The sequence below is a fragment of the Colletes latitarsis genome, chromosome 2 (genome assembly GCF_051014445.1).
Source record: "Colletes latitarsis isolate SP2378_abdomen chromosome 2, iyColLati1, whole genome shotgun sequence".
In the NCBI taxonomy this organism is placed as follows: Eukaryota; Metazoa; Arthropoda; class Insecta; order Hymenoptera; family Colletidae; genus Colletes; species Colletes latitarsis.
This window is the reverse complement of record NC_135135.1, coordinates 25,310,724-25,334,809: the sequence shown is the minus strand read 5'-3', so window position 1 is coordinate 25,334,809 and position 24,086 is coordinate 25,310,724. Positions and strand designations below refer to the sequence as shown.

Sequence of the window (24,086 nt, the reverse complement as noted above, 5' to 3'; positions counted from 1 at the left end):
ATACTCCCGAAATCCTGCGCGTTTTCGAGAAAAAAATTCAGTACGAGTGGAACTTTACACGTTAATAACTTTTTAACGAAGCCTCAATCAACAAATTGGTATTCTTGATTTTCGTCCTACTTTGGCGTCTAGAATCTCCCATTACAATTTTTCCCAGGGGTGGCCGAACACCCTGTATATTCCCGGGGCCGTATAAGAGGTCTGGGGGCGTTCATTCAGTCACCTTGTCCCGCGAGAATATTCATCGTCTCGTTTCGCTTTCAGCGTTCGTTTATAAAAGCCGATTGAAGGAGGGCTTCCGTTCGTACCGCGCGCTCTATTGTTCTCCGCGTTTCCAAGTATTTCTGTCTTCCTCTTCGTTTCGTTTTTTTATTCCTTCCACCACTGTTTATTTGCAAACGGAAGAACGGTTCACAGAGAAGACGGAAAAAACTCGAGAAAGCACCTCCCGTCCCTCCTCCGTGCACGCGTCCTTCTTTTCAGACGGGCTTACCTGAGCTTAGCAGGACCGCTCGAGCCGTCCATTTTCTGTTTCACCTGCGAATCCTTCGCGGTCGGACCTACCTGCCGCTAAAAATCGTGAGAACGCGTACGGGGCGGGTCGTTCTTTTCGGTACTACCGAGAACTGCGTCTCATCCTTCGTGAGAAAATCGTACTTTCTCGACGCGTCTCAGTGCGCAGTGTTTTTACAGCAGAATGGAATCACGGTGGACCAGAGTCAGGCAAATTCTATTCAATAACAAAATGAAATAATTCTAAAAAGCTTGGCAGCGAACGTGATAACGGAAGAAAATTATTTTTCTCTCTGAAATTCCATTTTTATCTCGTCTATTCCGATAATAGGCTTTTCTAAGATTAACGTTTCGGCTAACCCTCGGACAATGAATGCGCGATTGGTGCTTCCTCGATAGTTTTCATTTTTTAAAGAAACACAATTCAAATTTGGTTTCTCGAGAAATTGATAAACGTTGTAAAATTAATTTTAATTAGGCGTTGAGCATTTTTATTTGAGAAGAGTTTCAGAAAGGCCTCAAAAATTTTAGTTATAGGTCTTTCGTTATGTTCGTGTTAATCGATCGCTCGTTCGAGAGCGTTTTCTTCCCAGGGAAATCGGCTGCACTTCCGGTTTACGCTCGTCCGCGTTTTCCCGCGCGACGTTCGCAATTCCAACGTGAAACTCGAATGGACATTAGCCGCGTCGAGATGTTATCGTGAAAGTCGTAAAGTTCGTCGATACGTTACCGTGTCGTTTACGAGCAATTCGACGATAATGTATCCACGACCTTACTTCTACGAACGTGGCGTTCATTAATTGGAATTTAATCGCTCGGCGCGGAGGATCGTTCGCGATGCTCTCCGTTTTACGGAGTCCTTGGGCAAAAGTTACGTAAAAAGGTAACGGGATATCTGTCCATCTTTCGACGTAGTTCGAGGAGTCTAGAATATCAAACTATACTTCCCAAATACTTCGACTTTGGACAAATTTCATTCACGAACAACGAATATGGTAATTTTCGTGTCATTCGCGCATCAGCTTTTGCTTCGTCAACCCTCTGTGGGCCAAATTTTTTTTTTAAATATAAACTTGCAAGGCATTTACAGGGTGTTCGGCTACCCCTGGGAAAAAATTTAATAGGAGATTCTAGAGGCCAAAATAAGACGAAAATCAAGAATAATAATTTGTAGATGGAGGCTTCGTTAAAAAGTTATGATCGTGTAAAGTTCCAACTGGATTGAATTTTTTTCTCGACAGTGGGTAGGATTTCGAGGGTACGTCTGATGACTAAAAATTATTGTAATTGACCCTCGAAACCAAAAATAATTTTTTCAGAACGATTTGAAATTTTTAAATTTTGTCGAAAAATTTCACACCTTTTCGAATTTTTTTTTCGAAAGTGGGTAGGATTTCGAGGGTATGTCTAATGACCGAAAATGATTGTAATTGACCCTCACGACCGAAAATAATTTTTCCAGGACGATTTGAAATTTTTAAATTTTGTCGAAAAATTTCACACCTTCTCGAATTTTTTTCTCGAAAGTGGGTAGGATTTCGAGGGTATGTCTATTCACCAAAAATGATTGCAATTAACCCCCGCAACCGAAAATAATTTTTCCAGAGCGATCTGAAATTTTTAAATTTTGTCGAAAAATTTCACACCTTCTCGAATTTTTTTCTCGAAAGTGGGTAGGATTTCGAGGGTATGTCTAATGACCGAAAATGATTGTAATTGACCCTCACGACCGAAAATAATTTTTCCAGGACGATTTGAAATTTTTAAATTTTGTCGAAAAATTTCACACCTTCTCGAATTTTTTTCTCGAAAGTGGGTAGGATTTCGAGGGTATGTCTATTCACCAAAAATGATTGTAATTGACCCCTGCAACCGAAAATAATTTTTCCAGAAAGATTTGAAATTTTTAAATTTTGTCGAAAAATTTCACACCTCGAATTTTTTTCTCGAAAGTGGATAGGATTTCGAGGGTATGTCTAATGACTAAAAATTATTGTAATTGACCCCTGCAACCAAATATAATTTTTTCAGAATGATTTAAAATTTTTTAATTTAATTTTTTAAGTCATTTTTCAGCCTCAGTCAAAAAATTGATATTCTTGATTTCCGTCTTGTGTTGGACTCCAGAATCTTCCATTAAAATTTTTCCCAGGGGTGGTCGAACACCCTGTACGCGTCATCTTGTGAAAACATTAAAATTGTTTGGTAAAATGTCGATATATTATCATGTGACCTGAAAGTTACGTGGGTCTATAGAGGTTTAACAGTCGCCAACCCTTGTCGTACCAAGGACGACTAATTTATTAATTTTTTATTAGTTTCGTATTATAATGATCGTCAAAGTGAAAGTGACTATATCAAACAAATCTATAACGTTGTTTATTTGCAACGCACACTTTTAATTTTGATAAACCAGAACGGAAGTTGACGAACGAATCTGAGAAGTACGAGAGGTTTTTTCGCTTTGTATTTCGTTCCACGAAATCGTCGATACGCGGTGTGTTACGTGGTCAGTGTTTTCCCCATGAAATGCACTTTTTGCATCGATGGCTCCCTTCCACCCGCCGTATGCAATGCAGGAAGTTGCGCGAAAAGGTAAACGAAAAGAAAGGAGCGCCCCGTCTAATGATTGTCTGCCTGTGCAGCGTATACACCGACGAGTTTATCGAGTTACATGTTCTCGCGGTCGCGATTAGTTTATGGCTATCCGCTCGCGGTGTGATCCAACGTAAATATTGTTCGATCGTTTTGCTGGCTACCACTGCGCGTCGAGTTATCGAACGGGGAGAAAAATGGCAGACTCAACAGACAACAGAGGCGATCCAGAGTCCGCGAATAACCCCTTCGTTCCGAAATTATATTAAAACAAATACCTTAACACGCGTATCCGACGGCGTGCAATCGATATATAAAAATAATTTTACGTTCAAGAACAGTTTTCCATTATTTCTATTACGTTCCATTCGAGGCTGAACGTTCACACTGAAAGCAATAACACGTACGAGTAAATACATATATTGCAAAAAAAAAAATGAATATTCTCCTGTTAGATATCGGTATCGATAACTTCGTTAGATCGTCGAGAGTGTATGAAATACTAATTTATTTTCTGTTTTCTTTATTAGATGGTGGAGTCGAATGCGAACGGCGAAAGAGCGAAAATAGAGATTAGCGATGTACTCGTGGTCGGGATACTTTCTGAAATGCATTTTGCCCATCCCTGCTAATGAGTAATACGCAGTCTTGGGACGAACGGGCGCGAGAGTTTCTCGCTCGCGATGCTCGTTGTTAAAAGAAGTGCAGCCAACCGCGAGCGAGCGCGCGCTCGGTTGTGTTGTATTATGCGGTAATGACTGCCGCGTCTTCTGTCTCTCTCCCTCTGCCATATATTCCTCTTCCCGGGCCGTTCGTCCAATTACCTCTGGCCGTCTCTCGGAGCTTTTGGATCTTATCCAGAACCGGGACTTATTAGAATCTAATTTGCGTAATTGAAACGTGATTCGAGCCGCGGACAAACTGACTCTTTGAAATCCTTCTAGGAAGCGACGCCTCGCCCCGTGGAACGTTACCGTCGATTCTATATTCTGCCGCGAATAAGCGAAAAACGAGCAGCTGGATGCATAAACTATTAACGCCTTGAATGTCGCCCGAGACATCGGTGACCCGCGATATTTATTAGCGGGGAAAACTTTCGTTGAGCGGACCTCGGTCGTTACTCTTCGTTCCGGGACAATGTTTGCCTATTAGGCCCAAAATCCCGATATTCGACCACGGCCATCGCTAAAGTGGTCAGATTGAATTTTTCGTATTCTATAAATTGAATTTCTACAAGGTATCATTTTCATAAAACTTCAATTAAACAAACTACTCCATTGTAACCGAGCAATATTTTGTTATAGGTAAACTATTTGAATTTTAAACAAAAGAGTCATGAGAAGTGATTTAAAGAATAGTACAGCTATAGAGGACTGAATCTGAAAAACGAATCTCAAGGGAGATCCAAATCTGTTGTATCATTTTCGTTAGATTTCAATTAAACAAACTACTCCATTGTAACCGAGCAATATTTTGTTATAGGTAAACTATTTGTATTTTAATGTGAACAAAAGAGTCACGAGAAGTGATTTAAAGAATAGTACAGCTATAGAGGACTGCATCTGAAAAACGAGTCTCGAGGGAGATCCAAATCTGTTGTATCATTTTCGTTAGATTTCAATTAAACAAACTACTCCATTGTAACCGAGCAATATTTTGTTATAGGTAAACTATTTGTATTTTAATGTGAACAAAAGAGTCACGAGAAGTGATTTAAAGAATAGTACAGCTATAGAGGACTGAATCTGAAAAACGAGTCTCGAGGGAGATCCAAATCCGTTGTATCATTTTCATTAAATTTCAATTAAACAAACTACTCCATTGTAACCGAGCAATATTTTGTTATAGGTAAACTATTTGTATTTTAATGTTAACCAAAAGTTCACAAGAAGTGATTTAAAGAATAGTACAGCTATAGAGGACTGAATCTGAAAAACGAATCTCAAGGGAGATCCAAATCTGTTGTATCATTTTCGTTAAATTTCAATTAAACAAACTGCATTGTAACCGAGCAATATTTTGTTATAGGTAAACTATTTGTATTTTAATGTGAACAAAAGAGTCACGAGAAGTGATTTAAAGAATAGTACAACTAGAGGACTGAAAAATGAGTCTCGAGGGAGATCCAAATCTGTTTTAAACGGAGATCAATTAAGAGCCACGTTGGAAGCTAACCCACGAACGACTCGAGGCTTTCAGGCTCGACTTAGAAGTTACCATTACGACCGTTTCTCGACTCCCAGCCATAATAGGAAAGGTGGAACATTGGACAAATGGATATCGCGGCAATTGATCGTGGATGATCGATAGCAAGGGCGATCGTAGGTGGATTTTCTTAAACAGAAATTTCGAAACAGGGCACCTTGGATACTTTTACAATATTTTCACTATAGTGGAAAGCAAATTGAACTAAGCATCAAGCGAGAAATTTGATACGTTTCGAGCCAACGTCAGGAAGATTTTTCAAGCACGTTGCTAGACTTTTTCTTCGATCTTTCATTTACTGCGCTCGCGCGTTACCACGCTGTATAATGTTATACGTTAGTCCCGTTACCTATGTTCGAGTATTACACACCTCGAGGAGGAGCGACCGCGGCTCCGACGAAACAAACTTCGCGAACCAGCAGATAGATTTCATTCTTTGCGTTTCATTGGCCACACGGGACTCGCGAACCAGCAGTCCCATCCTGCTCTCTTCGATTTACGTGCCAAGTAGCTGGTGAAAATTGCCCCTCGATGCATCTTCGACTCGTTTTTAGACAATCCAAAGCGATTGGGCGAGTCGTGGACCAGAGATGGACAAAATTTTCACGTTCCATCCGGTCTCTGGTGTTATTTGCGACACGCTTGATCCCATCGCTAGCTAAAGAGGCGCGCGCGCTTCCAACGAAAGGTCTTGGCAGCCAGAGAAACACGTTTCGCCGCCAGGTGAACACACGAGACACGACGAGCCAACAGGCATCCAAGGTTTTCCGTCAACTGTATCGTTTGACGAAACATTAGTCACGAGCAGAGTCACATTTTATCCGTGGAATTCGCGCGCGCCTCTCGGATCTCCTTTATCGAAGTCGTCGTTCACCGAACGATCGACATTTTTGGCGTCCGCGGGTCGTTCGGGATTCTTTGGCCGACTCGAAATTCCTGGAAGGCGTGAAAAGTACGACGATAGTCACGGTTATTATAGATAACGAGCTCGGAATAGCTCGTTTGTCGAAATAGTTCGAGAATATCGCACGGACCGGTTCGCTCGACAGATTTTTTTCTTTTTTGCGTCTTCTTATAGTTTAGGGTTCAGCGTCGTTGAAATAGGAAGTCAGGAATCGAAGAATCGACGAAGGTGTAGGATTTTTAATAAAACTTCATACCTACCTTGGTTAGGTAAAAATTAGATACATCGAATGCTTCGATAGTTAGCAGATTTTTAGGAAAACTCTGTCGAGATAGTATATACAAAGTTTAGTCTTCGATTTTCCTTCGAACGCCTCCAGATTTTCGCGCGCGGACGTATGTTTGAACGCCGCGAGTTAAAATCGTTCTTTGAAACGTCGAATCCGTCGAAGAATCGAACGTTGTGCGGTATTTCACGACTGCGACGTTATAATGGTCGTTGATTTACGATCTACCGCATGAAGCTGTAAAGATTACCCTTGAATGATGCCCATGATGCGAGAAATGTGTCTTCTCGTCCATAAATGTGGAGTACAACGCTTACTTTGTCGTTCATTTACATTGCTCTGGGTCCCAGTGAGCCCCAAAATCAAAATGGCAGACTGCAATCGATGCACCGATTCTTAAGAAGGGTTAAGTCCTTAACCATTTTGCAATCTGAGATTTTCAGACACAAGTAGGACACTTTATAAAAAGAGTAGGGTGTAGGATACTGAACGTGTGATTTTAGGACTGTCCTACCGGAAACTAGGCCACGTGGCAGCCCTATTTCTGACCCAGTTCCGAAATAAATTTCGACCGCGGCCATCTTTCCCTCCGCGTATTCCTGTTTTATAAGGGAACGAATAACGTTTGCTCATTTTTCCACGAATAAGAAGAATAACAAAATGTACAATTGCCGTTCTGCGCTGTAGTTCGCACCGAAATCGGTCAAGTTTACGAACGTCGGTCGTTCTACGATCGTTACTTGGCAAAGATTGACGAAGCGAAGAAGACGGATGAGCGAGTTCCGTATGAGTTGAGCGACGCTAGGATACTTGCGTCCGTCTCGATGTTTCGGAGAAACAAAGTCCATCTTTCGAACGAATCCTCGTGCAACGAATTCGACAAGTTCTTCGTCGATTCGAACGACGGAATCAGTCGAAACGGGAGAAAAATAAAAAGGTGTAATCGCGTGTTTTGCGGAAATCGATCTTCTTCCGCGAAAGAAAACGACATTTTGTACGCGTGCTAGGCTTAATAAAATCACAGGTAGACGTGTCGGTCGTTTTTGCTCGTAAATTCATCTCGAGGACGTTTAGTATGCATTTTCGAATGCAGTGAAAGTCGCGAGCGCGTGCGATATCGGCATCCTGTTATGCTCAGGGTCAGATCGACGGTATGGACAGCTTTTTTCCTGCGTTTAGCTCTCAGCGCGTGCTTTTAGAATTTGAAAAGTTGAAAAATGTGGCCATCGACAGGCACGATTAGACGACTGCTGGAAGTCCGTCGGAAACCCCATTATTTTATCGATAACTTCCTATTGCATAGATTATGCTGTGTACTAAGGATTAAATAAGACCCTTGGATACTTGTTTCAACGCGTACCAATTTTTAATAACCTCTATAAGTAAATTTATTTTATAATTCATTAATAAAATGTAATTAGCGTAAAGATCTTACCGTTATTCAAACGGGGTACGTGACTCAACGTTATATCCTGGTAGGATTAGGGTTAAAGTTGTAATCCTCTTCTGCATAATGCGCTCGATCGGGAACGCAATAGAGACAACCCCAATAAAGTTCACCGAGGCAATTTTATGGGATTTGCGTACAATGCTTGCTCACAGAAACTTCTAATAGCTCAGCAGACTCAGACACTTGTTGTTTAATTTCAGTATTTATTTTCAGCTCCATTGTTCCAATAAATTTATAATTTTATACTCTGGATCATACATGGGAAGATCAATCGTAAAGAATAACAATTTGTTCGTTCCAGATATACGAATTGGCTTAAGGTTTCGTGATTATTTCCAACGTTATAATTAACGAGATAGCTCGAATAATGTTATTATTTGGGGTCCCCGTCGATGATTAATCCGCCACTGGCCGACGAGGGACGTTCTTCTCGATAAACGAAAGGTGGACGGCGATAAATAACATCTGTGACGCGTGGAGAACTAAAAACGCGAAGAGATAAACGATATACGGCAGACTTTATTTTACTTCTACGTCACGTTCGATCCACAACGCGTTAGAAAAGTCTCTGCGGCGAAGTTATCTGCCGACGAGCGATCGGTGGAAAAGTCTTGTTATTCACGATTCAGGTGGCGAACGGAAGAAATTTTATTCATAGCAGACAACATTCCTATTTCTATTATACTAGGCGCGATTCGACCCGGCTGTACTCGTCAAACGATCAACAGAGTTACGTACTTAAACTTGCAGACCTCATAAATATTATTCGTTCAAAAGAAAAATCTGCATTTTAAAATGTATGTAATCGATGCCCCATAATTCTGTTAAGGTACAATATTTTAGTAGCATACGGGTAAATTTCCAACAATAGATCGTACAATAGAAACGTAAACAGAAGGGTTAATTTACGAAAGTATCGAGGACCTTAGTTCGTCGTTAATAAAATATGTCCGACTACGTCGATGCAGCCAAGCATTTCCCAGCAGCGTAGATACGGATGCAGGCGTAGAGACTTTTCTAACGGCCTGCATTTGTATCGCGATGCACCGTTGGCATCGTTGCATCGACAACGCGCGTCACAGCGATCGTCCAGGAGAGGCAGTGGGTCGTGCTCTTTCCCGTAAAGTATTACAATGCGTCCCGCCTGCGAGTATCGGCGTTTTTACCTCGCCACTCGGAGGCTAAAGACCCCGACACACCTGTAGAGACGAGAGTGTTGGGCTACGAACGCGCCAGAATGCCAGATAGGAGGACAAATCTCCGGGAATACCACGAATGTATCGAAAGTTCAAGGCAGCGCGAGCGTCCTCGCCTCGCCTCGCTTCGCTTCGTTCGACTTCGCGATCAGCGATCTCGTCGTTTGCAAACTACGCGACACCCGGTATCCAAACTTTTTCGAAGGCCTCGCCCCAAAAGAAACAACGTCTCTTTCGAATAAACGAAATTTACAAACGAATTTCTGTCACGGTTAATTTAGAACCGATTTATATTTAGATCGTTGCTGCGTTAACACGTTTTCCATATCTAGAAACGTCCTCGATTTTCATTGGGATCGTAATGCGAAAAACAGTAATGTTCGACGATGGCGGCCGTAAGCGTCTTCCATTGTAAACGATTTTGCAACGCGTTGTAGGTTTGAAATAAATCGAACGGGGAACAATCCTATGCTAAAGAGCATTCGAATAGTGCAACAGCCACGATACGTGCTATCGGAAATATCAATTTCTGATTAGATTAAAATAAACGATTGGAACAATAGTGTTTCAATTTTATAGAATTATCCATTATACGGAGTTCACGACAGTGTTTGCAACGTGATAAAGTTTACTAAAAAATCAGTTTTCCGTTTGTGTTGTACGTTTTTCTAACACGCGGAACTACTATCGCTCGTAAAATACTTGTTTTCAAAGGCCGTTTTCCAAAGATAATTATGAATAACGCGGTTGGCCTCAATGAGCCCCCTCTTTCCCTTAGCCTTTATCGTGATTGCTCGAGGCTCACGATCAATCTTTCTAGGGCTACTCGTGTCTCATCCTTGTAATTTAGAAGAGCATATCTGCGTTGTCTTAATTGTTCTTATATTTCATTCTCTTTCATATACTCTTCTTGAACTATTCACATTTTTGTTGCATTACAGCAAAACATGGCGACTAAATTTACAAGTAAATGTAATTATCAAGTTTATCTTGTATACCTCCAAGGAGAAAATAAAAAATTTTGTCGCACGAGTAGTTAAAGTATTAAAAAATATACTATAAATATCAATCTCTATCATCAACGTGGCCGTGTCGCAGATAGTGTAAGTGGGCGGTTCGTATGTTCGAAATCATGTGTTAAAGCCCTGTTTGCAGAGTATATATTTTTTAAAATGGTTTCTTTTAAAAATAACAACGTTCTAGCCGTAATTAAAAATATAGTTTGGACATAACTATCGTTACATGGCTCAAACATTCTATTTTTCTTTTGCAAACGAAGAAATACCACTGGTAGCAGTCTTTCAGACGACGTTGTTAAATATCGCGTAAGAATGTGTTATTTTTTATTTCTAACATGGTCCTGATTCTTCGACCTGGTTCGATAAAGATCAACAAATAATTACTTGGTACTTGACAATCGATCTGGTCGATATTATTAACATTATCTGTGTCAGCATTATTTTTCAGACAAATAACGTCGACTAAATCCAAGCTCTGTATTCCAGTTTTTTCTTGAAAACCAAAAGCGAGCGATAAATATCTTTTTCTATAGATCGCACGGATATATTTTTCCCTCCGACATACTTCGAGGCCGTTTAAATTCGTGGGGTCGTCGACACAACATAATTACTATCGTTTTAATTATAGAATCGTAGCTTTCTTTCAAACAATGACGCAGAAGCTCCAAATCTTTCGATCGTTCCGCGGTACAAAAATAAACGAAAGTGATGCAAAATATTATATGTTTTCATAGCCAATGGAATAAATTGTTTCCAAATTCTGTTTCCATAGACGCAGAATATTTTGTTCGAAGCGCGAACGAAATTTAAACCTGGAATCGCACGCTTTCGATATTTGATACGAAATGCGCGCGAAATTTGAAAGGTCGTACGTCTTTGACTTGCGTTTTTCCCGCGTTTGTGATTCTGTTCCGGAGGAGTGCAGTATCGTTTGGGGTATCGTAATGGATAACGATCGGTGTCCAAGCTGAGTGGTTCTCCGCACGGTGACACGAAAAAGTGTCCTGTCGTTTCACGGGTAACCTTCGCTGTAAGTGACTCGTAGATCTGGCTCGGATAAAGAAGCGGTTTTCCGGGTATGAATCGGCCTCGGTGGCGCCAAGTCGCGTTTAACTTTAAATTTCGTATACCGTTAGCGTTACCGGGCAGTTCCATAAATATCGTCTATGACATCTTAATCGCCCCGTGACTATTCATTCATATTCCCGCGCGTACGTGCATTTTCGCAGCTGGTAGCACACAGCGTCCCGTTATAGACGTTTCGCCTTGGCCGGTGTACGTGGTCGCGACTTTGCGACTCGCGGTTACTTTTTGAGGTAAATATTCGCGAATCGTCGTGCCAGGTTTCGGTGGGACCGTTTCATTCATTACCAGGCGACCCACGATGCGACCAGCGATCGACGAAAGCAAAATAAATCGTCGGACAATCGCGTTAGATCCTTCGATTTTGGAGAACAAACGGTCTACGATTCCACGTTCAGCCCCTCGATCGTTAAAGTCTCTATTTTTTATATTCCCTCTGAAACGATCCTTGTATTAACAGCGTAAACGCATTTATTGCTCCACAATGGTCTCTAAAAGAAGTTAGTTTATACGCACATCGAGTGTTTCGAAATATTCCCTCTAAATATAGCTCGGTTCTAACAGTCATTAGCCATGGCGTCACGGAGTAAAGATATTACTACGCGAGAATATATCCTCGAGCATGAGTTCGTTAACAGCGAAACCGAAGATACGTTTATCGAAATGTTTGATCGGTCTGACGTTATACTATTTACGAACAATACTGTAGGAAATAATCATTGTGACAGTGTTTGCGTTCCGTCGATTGGAATCTTCGAAGTATTTGGCGTCGAGAGAAAACTTGAAAATCGCCTCGTCTCTAAAGGTTAACTCTCTTCCAGTCGATCTATCGAGTTCTATTACCGTTTTGAGCTTGTAATTTTTCAACGAGCACGTAACAGTATTCAATTACAATCAATCATTCATGCATACTCCTCCATTATTAACCGCATCCTTTCAGCATGTTCCGGCACTTCTCCATTCCCCGGTAAAAAGTCGCATCCTTTGAAAACGAAACAATTTTCGAGCCAGTTCTGCGACTCTTCGTCATTATTAATAGCAACGCGGAAAAGATGAAAGCTCGGAAAACACGGCAGACGCCGTGGAACAGCGTTTAACGCCCCCAAACACGTCGATTCTAATGCTCCGGAGGAGGGAAGGTAAAGAAATCAAAAATATCAAAAATATTTGTTTACGTACATTACGTCTTTAAAAATTAACGCTATAACTATTCGATAATTACGATATTAATCCCTGAAAGAGTCTAGGATCCCCCAGGACACCATCGATCATACTAAGAAACACTATTGGAATATTTCAATAACAATCAGAGTTATCCAAGATGTGAGTAGAACCTTTCTCGTAGAGAATCGTGTCTCCTTTAATTTCGATAATAGCTATCTTTTGCATAGAATCATTCACGAGATATTTCCGAAAAATTGTCCCTAGGTTTCACGACGATTTCGACTTTCTGGCAAAATTTAAAACGGGTCCCCTCTGTCGATCGGGGTTCGTACCGCGTTCGATGCGCCGTGGATCCTTGGGAGCAGAGAGACGGAGACGCTTGGGATCTAGGATCGTCCATCGGCCGGGGAGACTCATCTCGTAGCGTTTAGCGGCGTTGATCGCGGGCCATTAAAAGATCGTGTTAACGGTACTCGCGCGTTTCGGCGATAAAGCTGTGGGGTGACGAGCCCGCTTGTCGTCTCGGTCCTCTCTCGAAGACGATGGGTTTCTCGAGGGAGGGTGCCAGAGGGAGGCCAACGCGAACGGCACCACGACGACGACGACGACGACGACGACGAAGACGACCACGACGACGGGAGAGAAGAGCAGGCAGGCGAAAGAGAGCGTCGGTGCGAGAGTGTCTATTTACGAGTTGTCCGGCGCCGTGATGTCCGGAGTAAAAATACATCGTAGTCCGTATGCCGTGCGCCACACAGAAACCCTCTTGTAATTCTCCAATGCTCTCGAGCTGCCTGCCTGGCTGCCTGGTCGCCTGTTCTGTTCGCCTGCTGGCCTGCTTGCCTGGCCTGCCTGACTGCCTGGCTTCCTTACCTCTCCCTCTTTTCCTCGTTTCTCTCCCTTCTCACCCTTGCCTCTTTGCCCACCGTGTCTCTCGTAGTCCTCTCCACCTCCGGCTCTACTCGATTCTCTTGGAACGCGTCCAACCGCTCCCGGAGAGACCCGCGACATGTAGCTTTTGGAACACACCGCCGTTCTGTATTCCGCCGTGCCACCGATCACGCATCCCCGAACGATGGATTTTCGATCTCTTTACGTCGGGACCGCCCCGCGCCGTGTGGTCCCCGACCGCCATTTTTTATCCGTACCCAAACTTAACGCTTCGACGGGGATGTTCAATGCGGTTGGATCTTCGCACTCAATCTTCATAATATTAACGTCTGCGTTATTTAACACAGTTGTTTTTGATTGATCTTTCGGAACTGGAAGAAGCACAGTAGTAGAATAATAGTGTTCGTAAAGGATTGGATCTTCGTACCTTTATAACACTAACGTTTGTGTTATTTAACCCTTTACACTTAAATGGCACCTCCACGATGACATAGATAATATTTACCAAAACTCGATTTAAGGGTTATTTATAGTAACTAAAAATATTTCTAAATATCTCTCAAAATTGCATTTAATGAATTCTTGGAGTGCAAAGGGTTAAACCAGTTGACTTTGTTAAGCTAGCAGAAACGCATACAATAATATTTAATAGAAGAAAATGCTTCAGTTCCAAAGATGAATCTGTGTTTCGTTGAATGGAAACAAAAATTTAGAGAAAAGTAACAGTATCGTAAAAGCGTCGCGAATAAATAGCTGTAAATATTCGAATACAGGAAAATTTGATAATTCCGAGCGTAGGAGGTCTGCGAGGTAGACCAGGCGTCGTGGCCTTCGGATCTTGAATGAAACCTGTTGAGACGAAGTTCGAGACTTCCGGTGATCGATAAGCGAGCATAAACACACGCCCGTTATCTGGCGATCGTACGAAAAACTTCTCGTCCCGTTCCTCCGTCTCTCGTGGATCGTTGGTGAACGCAGCGGGTTTAACACGCTCGATCGGATATATATTCCGATCGGATAATGCTCTTAGCGTTACAACTACGTCAAACGTTCTGTTCCGGCGGGTATTATTAACCGAGTAAGAAGATTTGTTTCGCGGCCGTGAATAACGCGAACGCGCCGCGCGATACGCCGATTTAGAGAACTTGTTTGCGACCTCGACGATGGCTTACGACGACGCACCACCTTGCGGGTACTGATTAAATGGGTGAATTTAAATATTAAACATTTTTATTTTGTATTTAAAGATCCGAGAAATCGATTCGTGATCGAATCGTCCCTATTTTGGACCAACAACGAAGCTCGAGCGCTCCTGGTGCGATTTCACATTTTTCTTTGGAGGCTTCGAACGATTAACGATGTTTTCGAGAATACGGTGGTTCGGTTTCGGGTTGCACGCTTAACCGTGGCAATTAGAAGACTCGCGGCGTAAAAGCGTTTAAGCGCGAGTGGACGGATGATAAATCTCGTTGAATCGTGCGACTTGTCCCGCGTCAAATTTGTTCCGTCTTCAAGCCCGAGGGGCGGGACAGTCCTAGTCGACGCTAATTTCTATAAAATTGGTACAGGATGGTAGACCTAGGAAGCGTCTGCTAGATTCGTAAACAAATGGATAGGCAATCCTCGTTCGGTTCTCGATGTTCGACAAATTAATTTACTTCGGTTTGAACTACTGTAAATTATTTGTCTTAGCAAACTTTCCATTCCATCGACTACGGTTGTATTTATAAACTCTTTAGAAACGAAAATAAAGAAATTAGTAATTCGTAAAAAAGATTTTGACAAAGTTGAATAATAAGGAAGTTAAACGAGCATACAATATTTATATACGAAGGTTTCTAATGTCCACAATCGAAACACTACTCTGTTCGTATACTTAGCTCCAATAACACGTGGCCGTCCCTTGGCATGAGCGTTTCTAATTGCTTACACCGTTAAACCAAGGAAGACACGTAACAGAATATATTAATTACTGACGTTGTAAATCGCGCCGACCGCTGGTAAGACCGTTTAATTCGGTCGTACGAAACTCGCTCGAACACCTATCGTATTCACTCCGTTTTTCGCGCTTAATTTCTCATACTTCTATAAAAGAAATCACCCTATTTAAAAAATGCAATATCGACCTGGCCCATGCAGCGTGCTAAAATTAAAATAATTTGTCGAGTTTTTATCTGGAAAAAAATGAAGAATCGCGAACAAATGGGTTAACGACCGGATACGGTTTCTGGGATCACCCAGTGCGCAGAGGGGGGGTGGAAGGGGGGGGGAGAAAAAAAATTAGCATCGTAAATCGCCCGCGATGCATCCAGGACGGTGCATGCACCGTGCGTTCGGAAAATTTTTTCGTTAAGTGGTAACATGCCACGGGGTGTCGCGTTGAGCTTATGTTCGTTCGTGTGTCTAAAATTTCGTTGGAGTCGTGCAAGGTAGCCGGTTCGCAAAGGTATTCGTTTCACGGAGGTAAATAAGAGTAGACGGGAGTCGCACGTACACGGCTCCGTAGACGGGTGTAGTGTTTTCCACTTCCTCCCGACTGAAAAATGACACGCGAGTAAGGTAAATACGTTAGGGCGGCCGGGAAGACGACTGGCGGCCAACGACGACGACGACCACGACGACCACGATGACGACGGGGATCGGCAATCACAGCCATTAGCCGCTATTTTTGTCGAGAGCCGAGAAACGTAGTGTTTTCGTGCAACTAAAGCCGTTTCGGACTCGAAACGACTTCATCTTCGCGCCGCTGGCCCGGAACGACGCGCGTCTTTCGGATTTAATTAAGCGCGATCTATCCCAGCCGGCGATTACGGTCGGATCCGCGCCAGACACGCTGAAAAATTCGGGTGAACGTGACCCCGGTGGTTGTTCCGAGCTATCGATCTATCGACGAAAGTCGTCGAGAAATTGTATCGACGCTCGCCTCGTACCCGTAACTAACGATGTTCGAATTTCAGCTTCGAAACGATTTTTCAAGACTACAAGAGTTATAAATAGAGTTTTCTTTATTTGAGTGTCTGTAAGTTTCCGGTGAAAACGAGCCTCGTGAATTTTATAACTTTGAAAGTAAAGCGTAGACCGAGGAGCAGGTACGTTACCCTATCTTGAAAGTGCTTTTGAAACTTTTAAACGCCCCCTTCTCAACACCGTGTTTCTGGGAACTGTCAACGCCGTATCTTGGGAATTATCGAACCTATCGATTTGAAATTGTGCTTCCTTGTAAAGTAGATGTCTGTTTATCGTATCTCACAGGATTAAATAGATATTTTGATATTTTCTATTCGCCTTTTAGCTTTCTCAAAGTTCAGCGAGGGTCGACGAATCGTTTCAAATACAGATAAACGCGCCAATTGTCTATTATAACCTAATAATAGTTTTGTTTATTCAAGTTCAGTTTCACTTGTCGATATATTAATCACAGACGAGGTATATGAGTAGACCTCGAAATTAAAAAATTTCAAACCGTTCTGGAAAAATTATTTTCAGTTGCAGGGATCGAATACAATCATTTTTGGTGAATAGACATACCCCCGAAATCCTACCCACTTTCGAGAAAAAAATTCGAGTAGCTGAAATTTTTCGGCGAAATTGAAAAGTTTCAAATTGTTCTGGAAAAATTATTTTCAGTTGCAGGGATCGAATACAATCATTTTTGGTGAATAGACATACCCTCGAAATCCTACCCATTTTCGAGAAAAAAATTCGAGTAGCTGAAATTTTTCGGCGAAATTGAAAAGTTTCAAATTGTTCTGAAAAAATTATTTTTGGTTGCAGAGGTCGAATACAATCATTTTTGGTGAATAGACATATCCCCGAAATCCTACGCACTTTCAAGAAAAAAATTCTTTACCGAAAATATACCAGTCAGAAATGTTTCCCTGAAATTTGGAGCTTACGTTTAGAAAATCATAATTTCTGAACGGATTGAAGGATTTTAATGTTTCAAAATGCAAGCAATGTGTATTAATGGGGTTCTAAAGTGCCAGGAAAATGGGGCGAAAAAATATATTCAATGTAAGGTCTACTCGTATACTTCGTTCGTGATCTTAACGATAGTTTCGATATTATCGACATCTATCGATAACGTAGTCGATATCTTAACGATTTTATCGACGCACAAATGTATCGATAACGTTATCGATGGTGGCACCGACAGTTTTAGCCGCGCGTTTAAAGCGAAGCATAGTGACTAAGAGAGTGAAACGTAATTCTCGTTACCTATTAGCAGGAGTTCTAATAGGCAATCGTTATTCCTCGAAACGGAGTTCAGGTGCTCGCGGAAATATGATATAGCGTTCTGCAATTCGTTCAGCCGCGAGCAGCTTTAAAATACAATGCGACGTCCTCGAACGGGCGCGTGTGTATCTCGTGGCCGCTTATTTCTCTCGGGACGTTTCGAAACAAATCCTACGAACAAATAAATAAAGGGAAGAAATATCGTTTCGCCGAACAACGAGTAGGCGTCGATGGAATTATTCGTGCGAAGTTTCTCATCGCCGGTGGATTCCCGATCACGGAATGCATTTCGGCATCGTCCGCGTTGTCGTCGTCCCCACGCAGCAGGAAATACGCGAAACCACGTTTTATTTGAGAGACGAAAATGGCGATGGCCAAAATTTTACTCGAAACGATGACGAATAACGACGTATAGCGATCGTAGAGCGACGCATTTCATTCTATATCACGGAAGAAGACCCCAACATCGAATTAAAATGTACGATCGTACTTATACTCAATTTAGTGCTAAAGAAGAGTGTCATTATCGCATTTCTTTAAAATGATTGGCTCCTAATCAACCATTATCGATGATAGAACCAGCACGAATGAAAGGAGCTTTGTTTACAGTGCGAATTAATATACTTGCAACATGGTATAACTTTATTGAATCCTCTGCTTTCAAATCTTCAAGTTGAATTTCCTCGAAGATCCTTTTACGACCATAAAACGAGCGAGAGAAGCGAAGAAATCATTTTGAAATATTATCAAATCCACCGAGAACCGGAGTATCTACGATTAATGTTATTCGACGAGTTGTATTTCGTATTCGTTTCGTTCGTTGCTCGAAACTGTTGGTCCGGACGAGAATTTTGCCCATCTCTGTTCCGAAAACTTAACGTACCCGACCACACCGCTAGGCGCCCGCTGTTACTCCTTCGTGTCGTCTTTTGAATGGAACTATTTTTAGAGTGCGCCTACTATATGTGGATAACTGTACGCGCCCGTGGCGTATTCAGTTTCTGCACGGGGCCGCGCGCGCTGTACGCGCAAAATAGCGCGGACGTGTTCTGAACCGCGTTATAATTTTATTTTCCAGCCACCTGACGCGAACCACGACATGGGAGGATCCGCGAAAAACAGCGGCCGCGGCGAACGTGGCGGCCGTGGCTGCCGCCGTCGACAACGGAAAGTCCACCACAGGGGCCACAAATTCTCTGGGTCCGTTACCGGACGGATGGGAGCAAGCGCGCACCCCCGAAGGAGAGATCTACTTCATCAATCATCAGACACGCACCACCTCCTGGTTCGATCCGAGAATCCGTAAGTCTCACCTCCTCCACTCGTCGTAGAAACGCTTTAGTGCTCTCGAAAGGTATTTACCTAAAAAAGAAAGTTTTTTGCAATCGAAAAGTCCTTTGTCATTTTCCAATGTACGGTCTCGTTCTCGAGATATACGCGTTTAAAGTTTTTACGCGCGAGGGTGACATAGATGGCGCGCACGTGTTTCCGGGCGATCAGCTGACCCGGGATATAAATACCGCACCCCGGAAGTGACATCGGTAAATCGCTTGTATCTCGAGAACGAAATTCCAGATTCCAAATCGATAAAGGAATCTTTTATTGCACCTCGAATATAATAAAAATTTCAAATCGTCGTGCAACCTTGAGCTCACCGATTTTTTTATGTCTATTATCGTACATCGATAATCGTAGGAATTAATTCATGGAAGGAAACGATTATTTCAGCGACGCATCTTCAGAGGGCTCCAACATCGGGCGCCATGTTACCGCAGAATTGGCTTCAGCAACCCACAGGTGGTGGTATTCAGAGTAATCAAACGTTGCAAGCGTGTCAACAGAAGCTTCGTCTCCAGTCGCTACAGATGGAACGCGAACGTCTCAAACAACGGCAACAGGAAATCATGCGTCAGGTTGGTGTATTTGTGTTCCCGGATCGTTTATTCTTTCCCCACCCCCTCCTCCCACCCTCCCACGTCGATGGTGACGCGACGAATGTTTCTTTCCGTAGCAAGAACTGATGCTCCGACAGAGCACCACTGACGCTGCCATGGATCCGTTCCTATCTGGAATCAACGAGCAACACGCGCGCCAGGAGAGCGCGGACAGCGGTCTGGGTCTTGGTTCTGCATACTCTTTGCCACACACCCCGGAAGATTTCCTCGCGAACATTGACGACAACATGGACGGTACAAGCGGTGAGATATCCTCGCAGGTGTAGAAATATATCGTAAAAGAAAGCACTGATCGAGAGACAACGGGGTTGTTTTTCCATCAGTTTCAGACACGTCTCGCAACGGTACCGGGGTACTAAAGCGTCCCGTGTTTTTCTTTTATTTTTGCAGATGGAGGCGCACCCATGGAGACCCCAGATCTTTCTACTCTGAGCGACAATATCGACTCGACCGACGATCTCGTCCCGTCGTTACAGGTACTTGTCGGAATTAAGTAACCGTGCTTACCGGGCTGGCCACGGTTGCGTCGAATTTAACGTAGTTCTCGTAATTTTCCTTCCAGTTGAGCGAGGACTTCAGTAGCGATATTTTGGACGACGTGCAATCGCTCATAAATCCTAATCCGACGAAACCTGAAAACGTGCTGACGTGGCTGTAGTATGGCGGTTGGGAATTGTCTATGACAGGCAAGCAATTTAAGAGAATCGACACGATAAACAAAAATTGCAATTTTAATACGTCTAAACTGAATGGGACGGTCCCATGGGATTTTACCAGTAAAGTAACGACTATTCCATAACGACAAAAAACAAAAACAAAAAAAAAAAAAGTAAAAAAAAGAAAGAAGAAAACGATAAGAAAAACGCACGTGAACGAGAAAATTTTTTTAAACGTTTAAGTGGTAAATGGAGCCTTAATTGCGACGCGTTATGCTCAACGTATACACGGAAACGTGTGTACAGGAACATTCACAGGGTGTTCCAGGAAACATTGACGTCGAATCCAAAGATCGTGCTTCTTATTGAGTTCCAAACCGCAGATTTCGTCTTATCTGTCGCGCACGTCGAGCAACAGGCTTCGGAAGTGGTAAAGAATTATAGAATTCGAGGCCTTAAAGTCTAGTGTTCATGGCAAGCTTGTCGAGTCTTCCTGAAGAGATCTTTGAGAATATTAAGCAGGCCGCAATTATCGCTAAGGCTTCTCGAGAAACGAACGTTTCGTTACCATTTCTACAGCTTGTCGCCTGAAACAGTCGACGTAACTTTGGAATTGGAATAAAGAACACGATCTTCGATATTTGGAGTTCGACGTTTTGGGGGACATCGTGTACATGTAAATGAACGTATTCGGATCTTTCTCTTTCTCTCTTACTATTAGGGTGTGTTTGGATGTTTGTATGTTTGTATGCGTGTATGAGTGCATTTCTCCTCCGCAACATTTTGTATATAAGTTTGTATTTCTATACTAAAGCACTGTACGAGAGGGAGAGGGAGAGAGAGGACTGAATATTTTGATAATAATATTTAAATGTGCGTGAACGCTCGTTGATTAATAGGGGAGCGCAGTGAACGAAGAAAGCTCGATATACTTCCCGATAGTACGGAGTAGACAAGTAAATTGTTGTTTAATTATATTTATATCACGTTGATTTACAAATGGTAATCTGATATCATGACATATCAGATTGAAACGATCATAGATCTCGCGTGTGATTTAAATTTATAGAGGGGGAAAAAAAAGAAAAAATGAAAATAGGAGAAACACCATACCTGATGTGTTCACGGAATTTTGATCGTGAAACGAAACGCAAAATAAGTGCAATTATTAACGGAAAACTGTCCGCGTAGAGAAGAAAATAGGAAGGTATGATGTTCGATAAACGATATTTTATTCGATATTCGTCGATTGATACAGCGGTGATCTTTATACGGTGTTTACGGAAGCAACGGCGAGCAACGTCTAAAAGTATCAAAGCATTTTTAATGCACGGACACTTGTCTATACCTTGAAGTTGGCATACGGAGCAAATCGTGTTACGTGTATAATTCAGATTCGAAACAGATTTCTTCGAATCGCGTGTCCAAAGTATATATACATACATACATATACACTGCAATCGAGTGTCGATAATGCTCAGACTATTTTACAAGCGATATATGCTTAAACGAAGTGCCTTTTCATTGCAATCGATTTTAACGACGATATTATATATGTTGATCGTCATCTTTCAAAGCAATAACCGTCCATACGAGATGTTTATGTGAACATGAGATAATTGTTAAAATAGACAAGCACGTTTTTTTAGACCCTTTTAAATACTTCGAAGAGGGGAACACAAAATGAATATATATATTTTTTTTATATATAAAGTCTATACTTGTTACGAATTGCAGTTATATTGGTATTTTGAAAACACTGTTAGATTGTAAAATTCTCTTACGTTTTATACTACATACAGTTATATAATGGAGATTACAAAAGAAGAGTATATGATATTTATAGATTATCTTTAAATATCTTTAGCCTTAAGGTGTTTTTCGCGTTCTTCCGTTTACCCGCCCTTTTGGGGGGACGGGAACGATCGAAAAGTGAAAAAAAGAGGCCGTTAATCTTGTACTTGTCTGTTTCTCGTGAAACAACGCGTAGTAATGGTTATTATCGAACAAATCAAAGCGACTCGGTAGAAGCGCAGACAGCGTGCGTACACATATATTTTTAGTTACATGGCAGCTTAAGTGTACACATACGTCGTAAAAAAAAAAAGAAGAAGAAGAAAAGAGAAAAAAAAAAAAGAACGGAGGTTGACGTAACTTCTTTCGTTGGTTCGAAAAAGAGGCGGCGATAACGATTGATAAAAGTGGTACCCAGTGATAACAATCGCGCAATCATGAATTTTATCCGACTGATCTTTATTCCACGTTTTACGTTTCTTTCTCTGTCGAAAGGAAAAGAGAAAACGATTTTATTTTTTCAATGATACAAACCATTATCTTGTTGAAGTTTATTTGTTAATTGTCAAATTTGATTGTTATTCGAATCGTTGCAGTTACGTCTGCCCGCCGCGGTTGTTTGTCGAGGATGATGTAATTTCGGTCCTTTAAAAGAATAAGAAAAAAGAAAAAAAAAAAAATGAAATTGACAAGCCGTTGAAGCTCTCCTGCCTTTTCTTGCGACAAGGAAAAGTTCCGGAGACGCGAGCCAGACTTTGGTTTACAGTTACCCGCACGCTCGGTTTGATAATTTTTCTGTTCACAACGTTTGACGTGCGGGTAACGAGTATTCGACCTCTTACTTTTTATTTTTTAATGAAGTTATAAAACGATCATGTAATATTCACTCGATATTTTGTGTTACTATCTGTATTATACGACTGAAACTTGGAAAGCGATCGCTGTACAGTCACATCTGCCAGCATAAAACACAGTAGACCTCACGTTCGTTTTACAAACATTAATCATCGTGAACGTAACACAGAAAAAAAACGTTTTATAAATTATCGCGATATTTCGCAACAAAATGGAAAATAAAGAATAGAAGGGAATGATATTAACGCGACGTATTGTTTCTCGAACAACGAGTGTCTGTTTCTTCCACTGACGGTCATCGTGCATCGAACGTTTCTATAGTATTAGATTAGTATTGTAACTGTATAAAAATGGCGAGGAGTTACCGAAACAATGAACAAACAAACAAACAAACGAAGTCGCTCGTTGACTTCGGGAAACCTATTATCGCGTTAAGGGTTTTAAACGCGTACGAACACTCGGTTCAGAATTTTATGTCGTTGATCATGTCGAGAGGCACAATACATTTTATTTCGTCGATCGGACACCGTCTACTGTGTTTTCTGTTTCATCGTGTTCGTTCGCAACTGTCGACTGTGCAACGCGAACCGTGAAGAATCTTCGAACGCGATCCGCGAATGTTACCATCGATTAACGAGGATCAGGCGAGATCGATGCGCTTGCGAATAATTAATTGTTCACGTCTACGTCACGAAATTACGTGGTTTTACACTCGATGCGATAGCTTCCAGGCATGTCAGGTCAGATACATTTAATGTATTATTTTAATTGCTAGTTATCGATAATATTAATATTACCATACACCGTATCTTGCTTTTAGTCTAAACTCAATTTAGTTGTTACGTTCAGGGAGGGAAGGGCGGGCGGGGGAGGGGGGGAGAAAGGGGCATCGCGAGGAGTGAGAAACCTCTTGTAAAGTGCCTTCATATAACGCGAAGAACAACTGTTTTACGATGTGGGAGGGGAAAGCGTTTGTTAATAACGAGTCGAATACAGAAATAATAATAATAATAATATTAATAATAATAATAATGATAATAAAAGGAAAAAAACCGTCTTCAGACTCCCTTTAGGTGGCGCATCCATAATATCTGAGATTATAACTACGAGAAGCAATTAGTTGTTTAATATCAGTATTTAAATATGCTCATTGGCAGTAATTTGTGACGTACATTTTTATATCGGTAACAAGTGCCTTAGTAATAACGATAATGATAAATATATTGTTTACTTACGTACTGACAAGCGATGTCATTGAGTCTTTTATTTCCTCGTCGACACCCA

The 24,086-nt window shown here is 41.8% G+C and overlaps 1 protein-coding gene across 4 annotated transcripts in view; it reads left to right on the top strand.

The window, feature by feature from the left end:
* The window catches only part of Yki (Transcriptional coactivator yki), a 30,948-nt gene extending 8,619 nt beyond the window's left edge, over positions 1-22,329 (top strand). The window contains exons 3-7 of one of the 4 annotated variants that reach the window (XM_076783271.1): positions 18,621-18,844; positions 19,271-19,455; positions 19,554-19,757; positions 19,888-19,973; positions 20,060-22,329. In XM_076783271.1, the coding sequence (XP_076639386.1) occupies positions 18,621-18,844; positions 19,271-19,455; positions 19,554-19,757; positions 19,888-19,929 (655 nt within the window). In that variant the 3' untranslated portion in view covers positions 19,930-19,973; positions 20,060-22,329. Of the gene's footprint in view, positions 1-18,620; positions 18,845-19,270; positions 19,456-19,553; positions 19,758-19,887; positions 19,974-20,038 lie in introns of all 4 variants that reach the window. The other 3 variants (XM_076783269.1, XM_076783270.1, XM_076783272.1) reach the window with 3 other exon arrangements.
* The last annotated feature ends 1,757 nt before the right edge of the window (positions 22,330-24,086 follow it).